This window comes from Panthera uncia, chromosome D1 (assembly GCF_023721935.1).
Source record: "Panthera uncia isolate 11264 chromosome D1, Puncia_PCG_1.0, whole genome shotgun sequence".
NCBI lineage: Eukaryota > Metazoa > Chordata > Mammalia > Carnivora > Felidae > Panthera > Panthera uncia.
Window position 1 is genome coordinate 109426845 of NC_064808.1, and position 16127 is coordinate 109442971.

Consider the following 16127-nt stretch of genomic DNA (forward strand, 5'->3'; position numbering starts at 1 on the left):
TTCATTTCATAAACTAAAAACAAATTCTTCTATAATTCTAACAGTAAAGACTAACTCTTAGGGACTAATTACATTATATTGCAAGTTTGTGTTTCTACACTTTTAGACAAAAATTAATTGAAATCATGACAATAATACGATGGCGAATAATCAACAAAAATTACTACAGATTCAAAAAACACTAAGTCATGAACTCTTTGTTCCTGAAAGCAAATATCAAGGGTCCCACCTACATGAAAATGCTATGAATCGTTGTGAATGTCCGTATTTGGTTTATCTGTACTAACTGAAAATCCAAAGAGGAAATCCGTCAAGAAACCTTTCACAAGCGCTCGCCTCAGTGGTTCTCAACTCGATTACAATCACAAGGAATGTCCTGTGTTCTATTGCCAAATATATTGAAATAGACTGGATGCAACTGAGGCACAGAACTGTTTAAAGAATTGTCAGGTGGCTCCAATCTGTGGCCCAAACGGAGACTCACTGAGGAGTGGACCCTTGCTTCCCCCTGCCCTTCCTGGGAGGCACCTTCCACACCAGCTCAGGTGGAACTGTCCCCGGGCCACAAGCCTTCCCACCTGCACATCTCCCCCTCGCTGCTCAGGAGGAAGTCGTTTTCTCCACCTCCACATAGGAGCCGCCAAAGGCCTGGTTCATGTGTTGCTTGTTTTATTAGCCTACTCTACCAACTGGAGATTCTCCCTATTCTGAGATTTTATAGCATTTATTTCTTGTTTTTCTTATGTCACAAACCTAGAGCTCCAAGCTTTGGAAATTACACAGTTGGATACTTAAGCTGTCTGTCCACAGTACCTTTTTATAACAGAAAATGTCAGCTATTCATAATTAAGAACAATTACCAACTTACGAGATGCGCAGTGATTCTTTCTAGTCTCTGCTAGGCAATACAATTAGCCACAGTCTTAGGAAAACCTCTTCTAGGAAGGGCCCAAACAGAGAAAGGGCATGGCGGCCAGCGTACCCGTCTCCAGCCCACTAGTGTGAGACCACACAGGCACACAGCGCTATGGCCCTCTAGTAAACACACAGTTACCAACACTACTATCCCCTACAGAGCTTTCACTTTTTTCATATTCCAAATTACTCTTTAAAGGTAAGTATTTGACAGATTTTTTTAAACAATAAATATAGCTGGCTGCTTTACAAAAAATATCCGTATTAATTTGGTTCCAAAATACCCGGAGGAAAAAAAACATGCTAAAGTTTTATAATATGAAAATTACATTTGATTTTCCTATTACATTACTCACCAGGTCAGGTACTCAATAACATTATCTTGGAAACACTGAATGTGTACATAACCGTCACGTTTCTGGAAATGTTACTGCCTTTGAGAATGACCACATGCATCAAAGATGGTCTTAACTGGACCACTCGGGACCTTCCAGACAACCCTCCCATGAAGCTCACACCCCCACAGTCCATCCAACCCTCAGATTGCCAGTGAGGATGAGCACACTTAAGAAGAAATCTTCTTTATCATGCTACTGGAAGTCAGAAGAAAGCTGGAGTAGCCATACTTCTATCAGACAAACTAGACTTTAAATTAAAGGCTGGAACAAGAGATGAAGAAGGGCATTATATAATAATTACGAGGTCTATCCATCAGGAACAGCTAACAATTATAAATATCTATGTGCCAAATATGGGAGCCCCCAAAATATATAAAACAATTAATCACAAACATAAGCAACCTTATTGATAAGAATGTGGTAACTGCAAGGGACTTTAACACTCCACTGACAACAACAGATCATCTAGACACAGGACCAATAAAGAAACAAGGGCCCTGAATGATACATTGGATCAGATGGACTTGACAGATATATTTAGAACTCTGCACCCCAAAGCAACAGAATATACTTTCTTCTCGAGGGCACATGGAACATTCTCCAAGATAGGTCACATATGGGTCACAAAACAGCTCTTCATAAGTATAAGAGAATTGAGATCATACCATGCACACTTTCAGACCACAATGCCATGAAACTTGAAATCAACCACAGGGAAAATTCTGGAAAACCTCCAAAAGCATGGAGGTTAAAGAACACCCTACTAAAGAATGAATGGGTCAACCAGGCAGTTAGAGAAGAAATTAAAAAATATATGGAAACAAATGAAAATGAAAATACAACAATCTAAACGCTTTGGGATGCAGCATAGGCAGTTCTGAGAGGAAAATACATTGCAATTCAGGCCTATCTCAACAAGAAAAACCCCAAACACAAAATCTAACAGCACACCTAAAGGAAACAGAAGCAGAGCAGCAAAGACACTCCAAACCCAGCAGAAGAAGAGAAATAATAAAGATGAGAGCAGAAATAAACAATATAGAATCTAAAAAAACTGGAGAGCATATCAACGAAACCAAGAGTTGGTTTTTTGAAAAAATAAACAAAATTGATAAACCTCTAGCCAGGCTTCTCAAAAAGAAAAGGGAGATGACCCAAATAGATAAAATCATGAATGAAAATGGAATTATTACAACCAATCCCTCAGAGATACAAGCAATTATCAGGGAATACTATGAAAAATTATATGCCAACAAACTGGACAACCTGGAAGAAATGCACAAATTCCTAAGCACCCACACACTTCCAAAACTCAAACAGGAAGAAATAGAAAACTTGAATAGACCCATCACCAGCAAAGAAATGGAATCAGTTATCAAAAATCTCCCAACAAATAAGAGTCCAGGACCAGATGGCTTCCCTGGGGAATTCTACCAGACATTTAAAGCAGAGATAACACCTATCCTTCTCAAGCTGTTCCAAAACCTAGAAAGGGAAGGGAAACTCCCAGACTCATTCTATGAAGCCAGCATTACTTTGATTCCCAAACCAGACAGAGACCCAGCCAAAAAAGAGAACTACAGGCCAATAGCCCTGATGAATATGGATGAAAAAATTCTCAATAAGATACTAGCAAGTCGAATTCAACAGCATATAAAAAGAATTATTCACCATGATCAAGTGGGATTCATTCCTGGCCTGCAGGGCTGGTTCAATATTCACAAATCAATCAACGTGATACATCACATTAATAAAACAAAAGATAAGAACCATATGATCCTGTCAATCGATGCAGAAAAAGCATTTGACAAAATTCAGCATCCTTTCTTAATAAAACCCCCCAAGAAAGTTCAGGATAGAAGGAACACACTTAAACATCATAAAAGCCATTTATGAAAAGCCCACAACTAATATCATGCTCAATGGGGAAAAACTGAGAGCTTCCCCCTGAGATCAGGAACATGACAGGGATGTCCACTCTCACTGCTGTTGTTTAACATAGTGTTGGAAGTTCTAGCATCAGCACTCAGACAACAAAAGGAAATCAAAGGCTTCAAAACTGGCAAAGATGAAGTCAAGCTTTCACTTTTTGCAGATGACATGATATTATACATGGAAAACCCGACAGACTCCACCAAAAGTCTGCTAGAACTGATACATGAATTCAGCAAAGTCGGAGGATACAAAATCAATGTACAGAAATCAGTTGCACTCTTATGCACTAATAATGAAGCAACAGAAAGACAAAGAAAAGGATCTCATTCAGAATTGCACCAAGAATCATAAAATACCTAGGAATAAACCCAACCACAGATGTAAAAGATCTGTATGCTGAAAACTACAGAAACCTTATGAAGGAAATTGAAGAAGGTACAAAGAAATGGAAAAACATTCCACACTCATGGATTGGAAGAATAAATATTCTTAAAATGTCAATGGGGTGCCTGGGTGGCTTGGTCGGTTAAGCGTCCGACTTCGGCTCAGGTCATGATCTCACGGTCCGTGAGTTCGAGCCCCGCGTTGGGCTCTGTGCTGACAGCTCAGAGCCTGGAGCCTGTTTCAGATTCTGTGTCTCCCTCTCTCTCTGCCCCTCCCCTGTTCATGCTCTGTCTCTCTCTGTCTCAAAAATAAATAAACGTTAAAAAAAAAATTTTTTTTAAAAATGTCAATACTACGCAAAGCAATCTACACATTCAATGCAATCCCAATCAAAATTGCACCAGCATTCTTCTTGAAGCTAGAACAAGCAATCCTAAAATTTGTATGGAACCACAAAAGACCCCAAATAGCCAAAGTAATTTTGAAGAAGACAACCAAAGCGGGAGGCATCACAATCCCAGACTTTAGCCTCTACTACAAAGCTGTCATCATCAAGACAGCATGGTATTGGCACAAAAACAGACGCATAGACCAAGGGAATAGAATAGAGACTCCAGAATTGGACCCACAAATGGATGGCCAACTAATCTTTGACAAAGCAGGAAAGAATATACAATGGAAAAAAGACAGTCTTTAACAAATGGTGCTGGGAGAAATGGAAAGCAACATGCAGAAGAATGAAACTAGACCACTTTCTTACACCATTCACCAAAATAAACTCAAAATGGATGAAGGACCTGAATGTGAGACAGGAAACCATCAAAACCCTAGAGGAGAAAGCAGGAAAAAAAACCTCTCTGACCTCAGCCATAGCAATTTCTTACTTGAAACATCCCCAAAAGCAAGGGAATTAAAAGCAGAAATGAACTATTGGACCTCATGAAGATAAAAAGCTTCTGCACAGCAAAGGAAACAATCAACAAAACTAAAAGGCAACCAACGGAATGGGAAAAGATATTTGCAAATGACATATTGGACAAAGGGCTAGTATCCAAAATCTATAAAGAACTCACCAAACTCCGCACCCGAGAAACAAATAAGCCAGTGAAGAAATGGGCAAAAGACATGAATAGACACTTCTCTAAAGAAGACATCCGGATGGCCAACAGGCACATGAAAAGATGCTCAAAGTCACTCCTCATCAGCGAAATACAAATCAAAACCACACTGAGATACCACCTCACGCCAGTCAGAGTGGCCTAAGATGAACAAACTAGGAGACTACAGATGCTGGAGAGGATGTGGAGAAACAGGAACCATCTTTCACTGTTGGTGGGAATGCAAACTGGTGCAGCCACTCTGGAAAACAGTGTGGAAGTTCCTCAGAAAATTAAAAATAGACCTACCCTATGACCCAGCAATAGCACTGCTAGGAATTTACCCAAGGGATCCAGGAGTGCTGATGCATAGGGGCACTTGTACCCCAATGTTTACAACAGCACTTTCAACAACAGCCAAATTACGGAAAGAGCCTAAATGTCCATCAACTGATGAATGGATAAAGAAGTTGTGGTTTATATACACAATGGAATACTAAGTGGCAAGGAGAAAGAATGAAATGTGGCCTTTTGTAGCAACATGAATGGAATTGGAGAGTGTTATGCTAAGTGAAATAAGTCATACAGAGAAGCACAGATACCATATGTTTTTACTCTTATGTGAATCCTGAGAAACTTAACAGAAGGCCATGGGGGAGGGGAAGGAAAAAAAAGTTACAGAGAGGGAAGGAGGCAAACCATAAGAGACTCTTAAAAACTGAGAATAAACTGAGGGTTAATGGGGGTGGGAGGGAGGGGAAAGTAGGTAATGGGCATTGAGGAGGGCACCCGTTGGGATGAGCACTGTGTGCTATATGGAAATCAATTTGATAATAAATTTCATATAAAAAAAAAAAAGAAGAAGAAATCTTCTTTTGGGGTGTCTGCATGGCTCATTTACGTGTCTGGTTCTTGATTTCACCTCAGGTCATGATCCCAGGGTCATGGGCTGGAGTCCTGCATAGGATCCACACTATCAGAGTGGAACCTGCTTGGGATTCTCTCTCCCTCTCTCTCCCAAAATAAATAAACAGTAAAAAAAAAAAAAAAAAAAAAAAAAAAAGAGAGAGAGAGAGAGAGGACAAGGAGAAAAGCAGTAAGAAAAGATATTTGGGAAACATAAGGTCGCATCAAGTATCCTATGAGAGCTAAGTGGAGGCAACTCAACAATGACACAAACCAACAAGAAGGACACTGCCACAAGCAGACATTCAGAGGCTGAAAAAAAAAATCTAATAATATGGTCACAGAAATGAAAAACTAATAGGAAAATTAGAAAATGAAGAATTTTAAAGGAAGTGAGCAAAAAGAGAAGAAAAAAGGTGAGAAAAGAAGAAAATTAGCGAACAAGGCAGGAAGTCCAAAGTGCAAGTAATGGGGATTCTAGAAAGTGAAGACAGACAGGGAGGTACAGAAGCACCATCAGAATAATGTAAGGACCCTTCCCAGAACTGGAGGACAGAAGCATTCTGGTGCAAAGAATCCACATTGTGTCCAACACAGTGAACGAAAATAAACCTATATCAAGGCAGATCATGTCACTTTCAGAACAATGAAAACACAAATCTAAAAAACCTCAAGAGAGGAAAAAAGAAAAAGATCACCGCAAAAGGATCAGAACTTAACCTAACTTTGAGAACTTCAGTCACGAGAGAAGTTGGAAGGAAATGGAGTAACACTTTCAATGTCTGAAAACAAAGGGATTACATTTTCTTCCTGACCAATGATGTTGAGCATCCCCCCTTCATGAGTTTACTGGCCCTTCTTCTTTCACACAGGGTACCTTCAAATATTTTGGCCATCTTTAAATTAGATGTTTTGTTTTATTATTATTGTGTACATCATGGTTTCTATTTTGAATACAAGTGATTTATCAAATTTATGTTTTGTAAATAATTTCTCCCAGTCTGTGATTTGCCTCTTAATTTTCTTCAGAGCTTTTTTCACAGAGCCTAAGTTTTTAATTTTGATAAGGTCCAATTTATCAAATTTTTTCTTGTTCTATTTTAGTATCACATCTAAAAAATCTTTGTCTCACCCAATATCTTCAACATTTTCTCCTGTTTTCTTCAAAAGTTTTATAATTTCTGGTATACATTTAGATCTACGATCCATACTGAGTTAATTTTTATACAAGTTTAAGGTAAAGATGTGTTTTTTGTTCTCTTCCTGGATATCCAAATATCATTTAAAAAAAAACAATCTTTTCACCATTTAACTGGCATTTTGTATAAAATCTATCAACTATGTACACATTCATCTATTTCTGACCTCCATAATGCTCGAGTGACCCTGTAGGAGTCATTACACCCATGTCATGCTTCCTTGACCACCACAGCTCAGTAGTAAGTCTTTAAATCGTAAGTCCTCCAACTTTATTATTTTGTGAGTTTTTGTGCCATTTACTTTTATGGAAATTTATACATTAGTCTAGTGACTATTGAAGTTAATTTAATTAAAAGAGACATTAGACTTGCAGTAAGGTTAATAGTCACCAACATGAAGATGGACAAACATACATAAGACCTAATCAAGGAGGTAAACGAACAATTCAGTGATTCATTAAAAGTAAGGATTGAGGGGCACCTGGGTAGCTCAGTTGGTTAAGCGTCTGATTTCAGCTCAGGTCATGATCTCGCAGTTTGTGAGTTGGACCCCCACGTCGGGCTCTGTGCTGACAGCTCAGAGCCTGGAGCATGTTTTGGATTCTGTGTCTCCCTCTCTCTCTCTGCCCCTCCTCCACATGCACTGTGTGTGTTAATGTAATAAATAAACATTAAAAAAAAAAAGGTAGGAATTGAGAGAACAGAAGTCCAATATAAGTTTTCAGTTCTGTCTTGAATAATTAGCTATAATGTCAGTAACACAAAAAATTACAGAGGTTGGCAAGGATGCAGAGAAAGGGGAACCCTCTTGCACTGCTGATGGGAATGCAAACTGGTGTGGCTACTCTGGAACAGTATGGAGTTACCTCAAAAAATTAAAAATAGAACTACCTACGTCCCAGCAATTGCGCTAGGTTTTTACCCAAAGAACACAAAAATACCAACTCAAAGGGACACATGCACCCCAATGTTTCTAGCAGCACTATCGACAATAACCAAAGTATGGAGAGAGCCCAAGTGTCCATCACCTGACAAATGGATAAAAAAGACGTGGTTTATGTATACAATGGAATACTACTCAGCCATAATATTCATGAGACTTCTAAGAAGACACGTTTACTAGAACACTGCATATTTTAGTCTGAGGCCAGGATGAGGGAGTAGGGCTGAAGGATAAAAACGATGAATTTGGTGGTAGTCAGTACAGAGTCGGCAGGAAAGAGGCCAAGACAAGAACACCCTGAGAGGGCGTGCAGACACAACCCACGACCTGGGCAAAGAAGACTTTCAAAGAAATCTCCTCTGAAAGGTTCAACCATCAACAAAGGTTCATTGAAGACAATGGCAGAAAGGTGACACCATCAAAACATAACCATGAAAGTATAAATGAAATGAATAAAGACTTATTTCTTAAATCCTGAAAATATTAAAGGCAGGAGGAAAAAATCCTTGAAGCCTGAGGAGATAATTTTAAGAAAAATAAAGACATACAACAGAGGGTGAACAAATAAAATTGTTTACAGACACATCTACGCCAACCTAAAATGTTTATATTTGCATATTTATAGGGTTTAGATAAATTAGTGTATGGTGAATTGAGAAAAATATAGTTACGATTTTAAAATAACATGGGAAGCTGTCTCACTCTTTCCAAAAAGCTCAGTGTTTAATACCATCAGTGTGACTCAGCAGACAAGAAGTATTTTTTATATCCACATAAGTAGAAATGTAATTTCTCCCGGTACTGATCAAGTGGAAATGGTCTCCCTACCGCCCGCATCTCTGCGCCCCAGAAGCCTCACCTGCATCGACACCGTGATCTCCTGAAGGGCGGCGTCTGCTTCGTCTTGCTTTGTCTTTAATAACACACTTTGCTCGCCAGCTTTTCTGTTCAGCTCATCCACAAGAGCTTTAGCTTCATTCAGTTTAGACACACCAGCCTGCACCGGTAAGATATGGACTGGCAGATGATCAATAAAGTATAGACTGGCAGACGATCGATAAAATATGGACTGATAGACGATCGATAAACTATGGACTGGTAGACAATCAATAAAATATGGACTGGGAGACGATCGATAAAATATGGACTGGTAGATCATTGATAAAATATGGACTGATAGACGATCGATAAAATATGGACTGGTACATGATCGATAAAATATGGACTGGTAGCATTAAAAACAGGTATTACATACACACACAGTAAATAAAACCTGTAAGAAACCATCAAGAAAAAATGTGTGTACACATCAAACACTTGCAAGTGAACTTGGGTTTTTCCTTACTGCCAGTTATGACTTATTCAACCACACACCCAGTAAGATGTAGTAAAAGACTCCACACAGGCATTAAAACACGCGCGCGCGCACACACACACACACACACACACACACACACACACACAGATTTTATAGTATCACAGTAAACGTGAACAGATCAACGCATATTTGGCAGCTTGAAGACCAGGATTTTTACCCACTGCGTTCTGAGAGAGGAAACAGAGCAAGGAAAAAGTCCATAAACCTTCTCCATTGTTCAGTCTCACTGAGTAAAAGGACTCAAGGACTAGTCTTCTTATCCTGGACATCATTTGGTTCTGTCTGTCCAGTAGCTACCTTTTTATAAGAGGCTGCCTCACATAGGGTCCTGGTGGGCTCTGAATCAAAATACCTTACCTATTCCTTGGGGAGGACATTTGACCCTGGGCTAGCCATTATGTCACCCCATCCCACTGCCCATGAATAATGAAGGAATGGACATGAAAAAAATGCCCGCTCTCCTATAATATGAGTTAGGTTTTTGTCACCTAACAAATGAGAAGATTTGGGGAGATAGTAACAGCAAAAAGGAAAAATCAACAATATTTATTGAGCACCCAACACAGAGGACGGCATCAGGCTGGCTCTCTGCATATATATTTTATTGAATACGCTCACATACAACTGACCCAATTAAGTTGCAGGTCAACGAGTTTAAGTAATTTATCCACAGCACCAAAGAGAACTAAATCAGTACAACGACCTTTATAGTTAGTGGCTTGCTACGAATGAAAGTGTATCATTACAGAGACAGACAAAGATAACTTTTTGTCAATTGGGAGGGATCCTAGTTTATTACACTAACAGAGACTCTATGACTTTGGAAAGGAAATGCTCTCAGACAACTTCCAAGGCTGGCATTTTAATGTCACATTTAAGTTGAAGCTCTGTAATTACAGAACGAAAACTGTTCATAATATACTAAGTGACAGAGATAAAAAGTATTATTTTAGGAGGTATAATTTTAATTTTAAAGGTTATTATAAAGCTTACTCTCCATGTTTTAAGACACGCTGCTGAATTTCTAAAAATGCTTTCACATTAAAGAAATTTTTAAAGATCACCAGAAACTATCAAAAGCACATAAATGCCACCCAGTGAAGAAAAGGAATAATTACTGAATCAAAAAAATTACAAAACCCTTCCTATACCTAGTGAAAACCACAGGTAGATGAGACTGTTTTAAGGCCTGTAATACCTATAACATAGAGCAGTAGTTATTTATACTAAATATATGCCACAACCAAGGACTGTGATATAATCCTTATACCCTGTGTCTAGATGAAATGATTGGAGATTAAAATATTGTACCTGCAAATGACTTTGTCTTTTTAATAATTCCTTTTTCTTGCTGCTACTAATGGCAGAATACACATGTAAGAAGGTCATGTATCGGCTTGGTGTAGCACCATATGCTTTACAAGATTCATGGATTAATAAAAATGATTTTAGAAAATCGGGATCAACTGGAAAGAAAAAACAAACATGACTTCATATACATACGATCCATGACGAATTAGCGAGAACAACGTGAACTGTACTTATCACACGTATCTCCACCTCCGCCACTGTAAGTGGCAGACATCGTCTGTCTTCAAGGTACACACACATTCCTACGTATCTATTCACTATTCAAGCTCCCACTCTCCTTACAGATTTGAATTACTTAGGATCAGTGGTCTCTGCCCTTCCACTGTTATATATTTCCTCTGAACACTTTTATTGCTGCAAGAAAGATAAATCTGCTGTCATAACATAAATTAGTTAGAACTACATGACATGTAATCCAGAAGAAAGCACAATAAAAGCTGCTTCAATGGAAAAGAAGGATCAAACCAAGTAACATGTATCCACTGTCATCTGACACAGGGACCAGCAGGATTTCAGCAGCCAGAAAACGGAGAATAAGGCCCCACTAGATGCAGCACGCCGTTCACTCAAGACGCCATCTTCCTGTCACCGTCTCCATCCACTTCCTTCCGTGTTCTGTGCGTCAGTCCAGAAAGTCCACTTCGAAGCAACGTTGAAGCCAGAACCCCTGCCTGGCACACCACAGCCATGGTGGAACCAACCCCCGCCCCCCCCTCCCCCCCCCCCACCCCCGCCCCAGGGCATGGCCTGGCGCCCTGGGTCCGCTCCTTCCTCTCAGGTGACCGCAGCGGTCCCTCCACAGGTCCTCCCCACACCGACCTATTTTCCAGTAACTGAAGAAAGGCATGGACCCAGAAACTTCTGTTTGCGAAACAAGACTCCGGTTACGTCTCCGCTAAAATCTCTCCATCACCCCGCATCACCCACAAGTTGGAAGCAAAATTTCTCAGCCCCTCCTCCTCTTCCAGCCAATACCCACATGTCCATGCTCCAGCCGGTGGGCGGCATGCAGATCCGGCCAAGTGCCTGTTCTATGCCTGCACGCAACTCACTCTTACCAGACCCCACCGCCCCAAGTGCCTGGGTGCCAGGGTCCGTCTGCTGTAACATCTGCCAGTAAGAGGCCTCACCCTCAAGGGTACTTCCCATAAACTCCTACCATCATTTGTCTCGCTCCGGCAGAGTTTATTTTTATAACAGAACATCATTCTTGCTACTTTTCACTCCACCATAAGCTCCTAATCATCTCTAGTATCCAGCCCAGTACCTAATGTGAACAGAGTTCAGTAACTATTTGGTGACTAGATGATTAGAGAAATAAATTAACGAACGTGCTATGATATATAAAAAAAAGACCACATTCAAAATTATTTTGGAACTGGAAAAAACAATGAGAGTACAATTAAGAAAACATTATCTCAATGCCCAAAGAAACCACAGAACTTTCTCATGTACGAGCTGAGGACAGGACATATCTAATGGAAAGTGAAAACTTGGCCCACCAGCCAAAGACCCTGTAACAGTGGAAGCAGAACATCCTATGGTTTGGGTCAAACACCTAACTGTTTCACTGCTTAGCTGTGAACAACAGATACTGTGCTAGGTCCTATATAGAACGACATAAACACGAATTCAAAAATATAGAAAGCTTCAAAGTTCGGTTTTCCTTAAAAGAAACCTAACTTTGTTACCTTAACATTTTTCAAATTTATAATCATTGTGAATCTTTAACGAAGTTGTAATATTAGAGAATGGCAATTATTTCACAAATAAAACCCAGAGTCGATTTCATCAAAAGAGTACCTGAGTGTTTTTTCTTTTCTTCTTTCCTTTTTTTGTCACTATATTTTTCTTCACCATCTGTTTCACTGAATAACATTTCAGGTATCTAAAACAGGAAGAGCATTTCTTCAAACCTCAACTCAGTATGGAAAAGTTTACATAAATCCAATGTCAGAGGTTAAAACAAACAAACAAAAACAACCCTTTTCTCCCAGGTTTCACACCACACTCAGCGAAATAAGATAGCCATTGTCAGAAGACATGGTTTCCTAGACATGTGACACACGTCAGCCATTGATTGCAAATTAATGACAACACCTCACCTGAAAAATGATTAGACTGTAAGAAATGAAGGAAATCACAATTTGGATTAAATTACAAAATAATCACAAATACCAATTAAGACCATAAAGTAATAATAGTAAAATGCTTTTTCTGGCATCCAGGCATAAAGGAATAGGAAGGATTCTGAGGTGTCTTGACTAACAACTAAAAGCAAATGAAAATCATTCGGGAATTAACAATGTCATGCTTGATAATCCTAAAAGCTACTGCTGTGTTACTGCACTATCACAAATAAGAAAATCCCGTTTCATAAACAGATCATTATTATAGAACATACGATAATCTAGTAAGAGTACTCATTTAAGATATCAAAAAAAAAAAAAAAAAAGCAAAGGAGTCTCAGTTTCCTGAGGAAAAAACTAAAGCAGAGCTCTGACATTTTTGCAACGGGAAAGCACGGGTGTGCAGGTCAAAACATCCTCTTCTGAATCTCCCAGACCGAACACATGTCACACAAAAGATCCCTCAACGGGTGAAGAACCTGAAGGCAGCAGGGTGCCTGAGCCGAGAGCACGGCGCTTTCCTGAAACGTCTTCACCGCTTTCTGCCGAAACGTCGGCGCCTCTGTGAGAACATTTGAAGTATGCCCCCTCTAAACCCACTCAAGTGTTTCTTCGGCAGCCCGCGGGCTTAACCACGGTCTGTCCCTTACGTCCGTTAGCCCGTCTGTCGGGAGCGTCTCACGACGCGCACACGTATCGAAACGTGCCGTCGCGCACATTCAACAGGCACAACGCTGGCCAAACGTACCTCGGCGGAGCTGGCCGGAGGAGAGTCTGTCCCCAGACCGTACGCCACCTGAGCCCGGCTCTCCTACCTGGACTGGCGCGCAGTTCCCCGTGCCTCCATTTCCCCCCCGGAGATAAAAGCGGCCCTCTCTAAAGGCACCGAAAGGGCGTCTAACTCTCTGGATTCCGGTTGACACGTCAGCCTCTCGGTTCCCCGAGCTCCTCTCCTGCTCCCTTCCCCACCTCCCCCCCGGCCCATCGCCCCCACCTCCAAGGGTCACATCCTGCGACCTCGTCGTCCACGGCGCCAGAAATCCCGTCTTAACATTCAAAACCTAAACGGGCATGGTTGCTACCCCCTGCCTTCCGCTCCCCATCCGTCTCTCTCTCCCTCACGAGAGGTGACGGGACTCGCTCTCTCCAGCCCCGCTCCTCCTCTTCTCTCTGGGGCACATTCCAAGACGGCCTTTTCCACCGCCGCCTGACGCTGCCTGACGCTGCCTGACGGCGGTCACCCACGGCCCCGCCGCGGCACCGGCCCGTCCCTCCGCAGCCCGGCACGGGCACCGGGGCCTGGCTGCCAGACGCCGCGCCGCTGCCCACTTCCCAGAGCGCCCCCTCCGCGGCCGTGGCGGCGCCGCCTCTGCACGCCCCCCTGGGAACGGCCAAGAGCCGCGGCGGGGCCCTGAACGTCTCCCCCGGGTGTCCGTCAACACCCGTCCACCCCGGCGGCATCGTCGCCTCTCGCAGCTCCAGCCACCGCCTGTAGCGTGACAATCCCCAGGGTTGCATCCCGGACGTCCGGCCCCCCCCCCCCCCTCGTCTCCAGGCCCCTCCAGCCAAACGCCTGCTCCGCCCTGCAACGTGGACGTCCGGCGTCTCGTACGAAGCACGTGGGAGACTGGAAGCCTCACGTTCTCCTCCCGACGTGCTCTTCTCAGTCACTGCGCAGGTGACTGGTCCCTCCGGGGGCTCGAGCCGACGTACCTGGAAGTATCCCGGAGCGCTCGCTTCCCTGCACACCTGTCAGCAAATCCTGCTGTTTCCGACCACCGCTCCCCCGACGTCCCCCGAGGCACGGCGTCCTTTCCTCTCGCCTGCGCCTGCGGCAGCTTTGAAACCAGCCCGACCCTCGCCCTCTACGGTCCGTTCTCACCCTGGAAGCCAACGTAAGCGCGCTCAAACATTATTAAAATGGTCCTGCTGACAAGCCTCCAAGGGCTCCCTGGCTCGTTCCAGGGAAAGGAAAACCCGAGGCAGAGCTTCCAAAGCCCCATCCTAACGGCGGTCCTCTTACCCCCACCCCCTCTCCAACCGCGCTCCCTCTGAATCACTCTTGACGTCTCACTCGGCTTCCGGCTGACCCTCACAATCACCAGGCAGGCCCTCATCTCGGGGTCTTCACAAAGCAAGCGGCCCCCGAGACCCCCCCCCCCCCCGACACTGTGACTCCCACCAGGGCGGGGACCGGTGTCTGCTTTTTCTCTGCTGTGACCCAACGTGCAGAACGCAGAACGGCGGCACCTGTAACAGACCCAGTAATTACTACTTCTGGAAGCCCCTCGTTCGCGGGACCTCCTCAGACTAGAATGACTCTCCTGTCCTTTGCTTGCGGAAATCTAACTAAAATGTTATCTCTTCTGGAAAACCCCATCCATTATCCCAAATCACATTCCTCCCTCTGACTCATGGTCTGACTCAACAGTCTGTACCTCGATCACCCAAAAATGAAGAAATGAATGGTCAAGAATATACGTACTATTCAGAGACATTAAAACTATTACGGATCAAGCACCGTAAGGTTTCCAGGCAAAGATGGTGGTACGCATTCATACTTTAAACACACTCCCCTCCAGACACTGAGCACGGCAACGGGAGATATTAAGAGATTTAAAATTCGTATTTAAAAAACTGCTAAAATTATTGCTGCAATGTTCTATTATAAGCTGGCTTATGATAGGCTAGTTAATGAAAGGAATACAATTATTAAGGTACAGTAGCTTTCTACGCAGTCCTCAACTGAGAACATAATCTTCAACGTGAACTTCTGTACTCAACTAAGGTTGAGTACAGGGCATAAAGAGAAGGGAGAGGCTTTCAAACGTGTTATGGTCAGTGGCACAATTAAGACAACATTATAACAAACACCAGAGGGAGTTGTGAAAATCAGTAACTTCAGAAAGAATATGCTTTTCATTTCCATACTTCAGGATTGAACTTACTTTCCTCATACTGCTGTCTGACCAGCCCTCCATCCACAACACCTGGCATTTTTTGTGCAAGGCTGGGTTACTCTCACAGTTTATTATGAAGTTTAAATTCGTACAATCCATTATCAAGACAATATGCAAGTTTTGCTGAATTCCTTAAAAAAAATAAGAAAATCATTATCATGCATATTATGACAATAGTAATTGGAGAAACCCTTATGTGGTCTACTTTTATGAGTTTAACAATTTCTGAAATGAAATGGTAGCTGTTACAAAAAACAAGCTATATAAAACAGTATTATACTTATGATCTTTTCTTTTGTTAAAAAATACTCGTGTGTGTGTGTGCATGCGCGTGCACACACCCATGTGAAGAGAAGAGATCCAGAAGGAATTCAGGAAGAAGTGTATACTTGTGTGTGTGTGTGCGCGCGTGTATGTGTGTGTGCGCGCGCACGCATGCATGTTCACGTTAAGAGAAAGATCCAGAAGGAATTCGGGAAGAAGTGTATATACCATATTGCTGTTTTGTATGT

The 16127-nt window shown here is 42.2% G+C and overlaps 1 protein-coding gene across 4 annotated transcripts in view; it reads right to left on the minus strand.

Annotated features, from left to right (window-relative positions):
• Positions 1 to 16127, minus strand: part of DYNC2H1 (dynein cytoplasmic 2 heavy chain 1) — a 348288-nt gene that overhangs the window by 230188 nt on the left and 101973 nt on the right. For all 4 annotated transcript variants that reach the window (XR_007454148.1, XM_049614182.1, XM_049614176.1 and 1 more), the window contains exons 52-55: positions 15604 to 15746; positions 12330 to 12414; positions 10467 to 10621; positions 8637 to 8774 (exon numbers count right to left, since the gene is read on the minus strand). Coding sequence is in view for 3 of the 4 variants with exons in the window: in XM_049614182.1 (XP_049470139.1) it covers positions 8637 to 8774; positions 10467 to 10621; positions 12330 to 12414; positions 15604 to 15746 (521 nt within the window). In the remaining variant the exon portion in view is untranslated. The remainder of the gene's footprint in view (positions 1 to 8636; positions 8775 to 10466; positions 10622 to 12329; positions 12415 to 15603; positions 15747 to 16127) is intronic.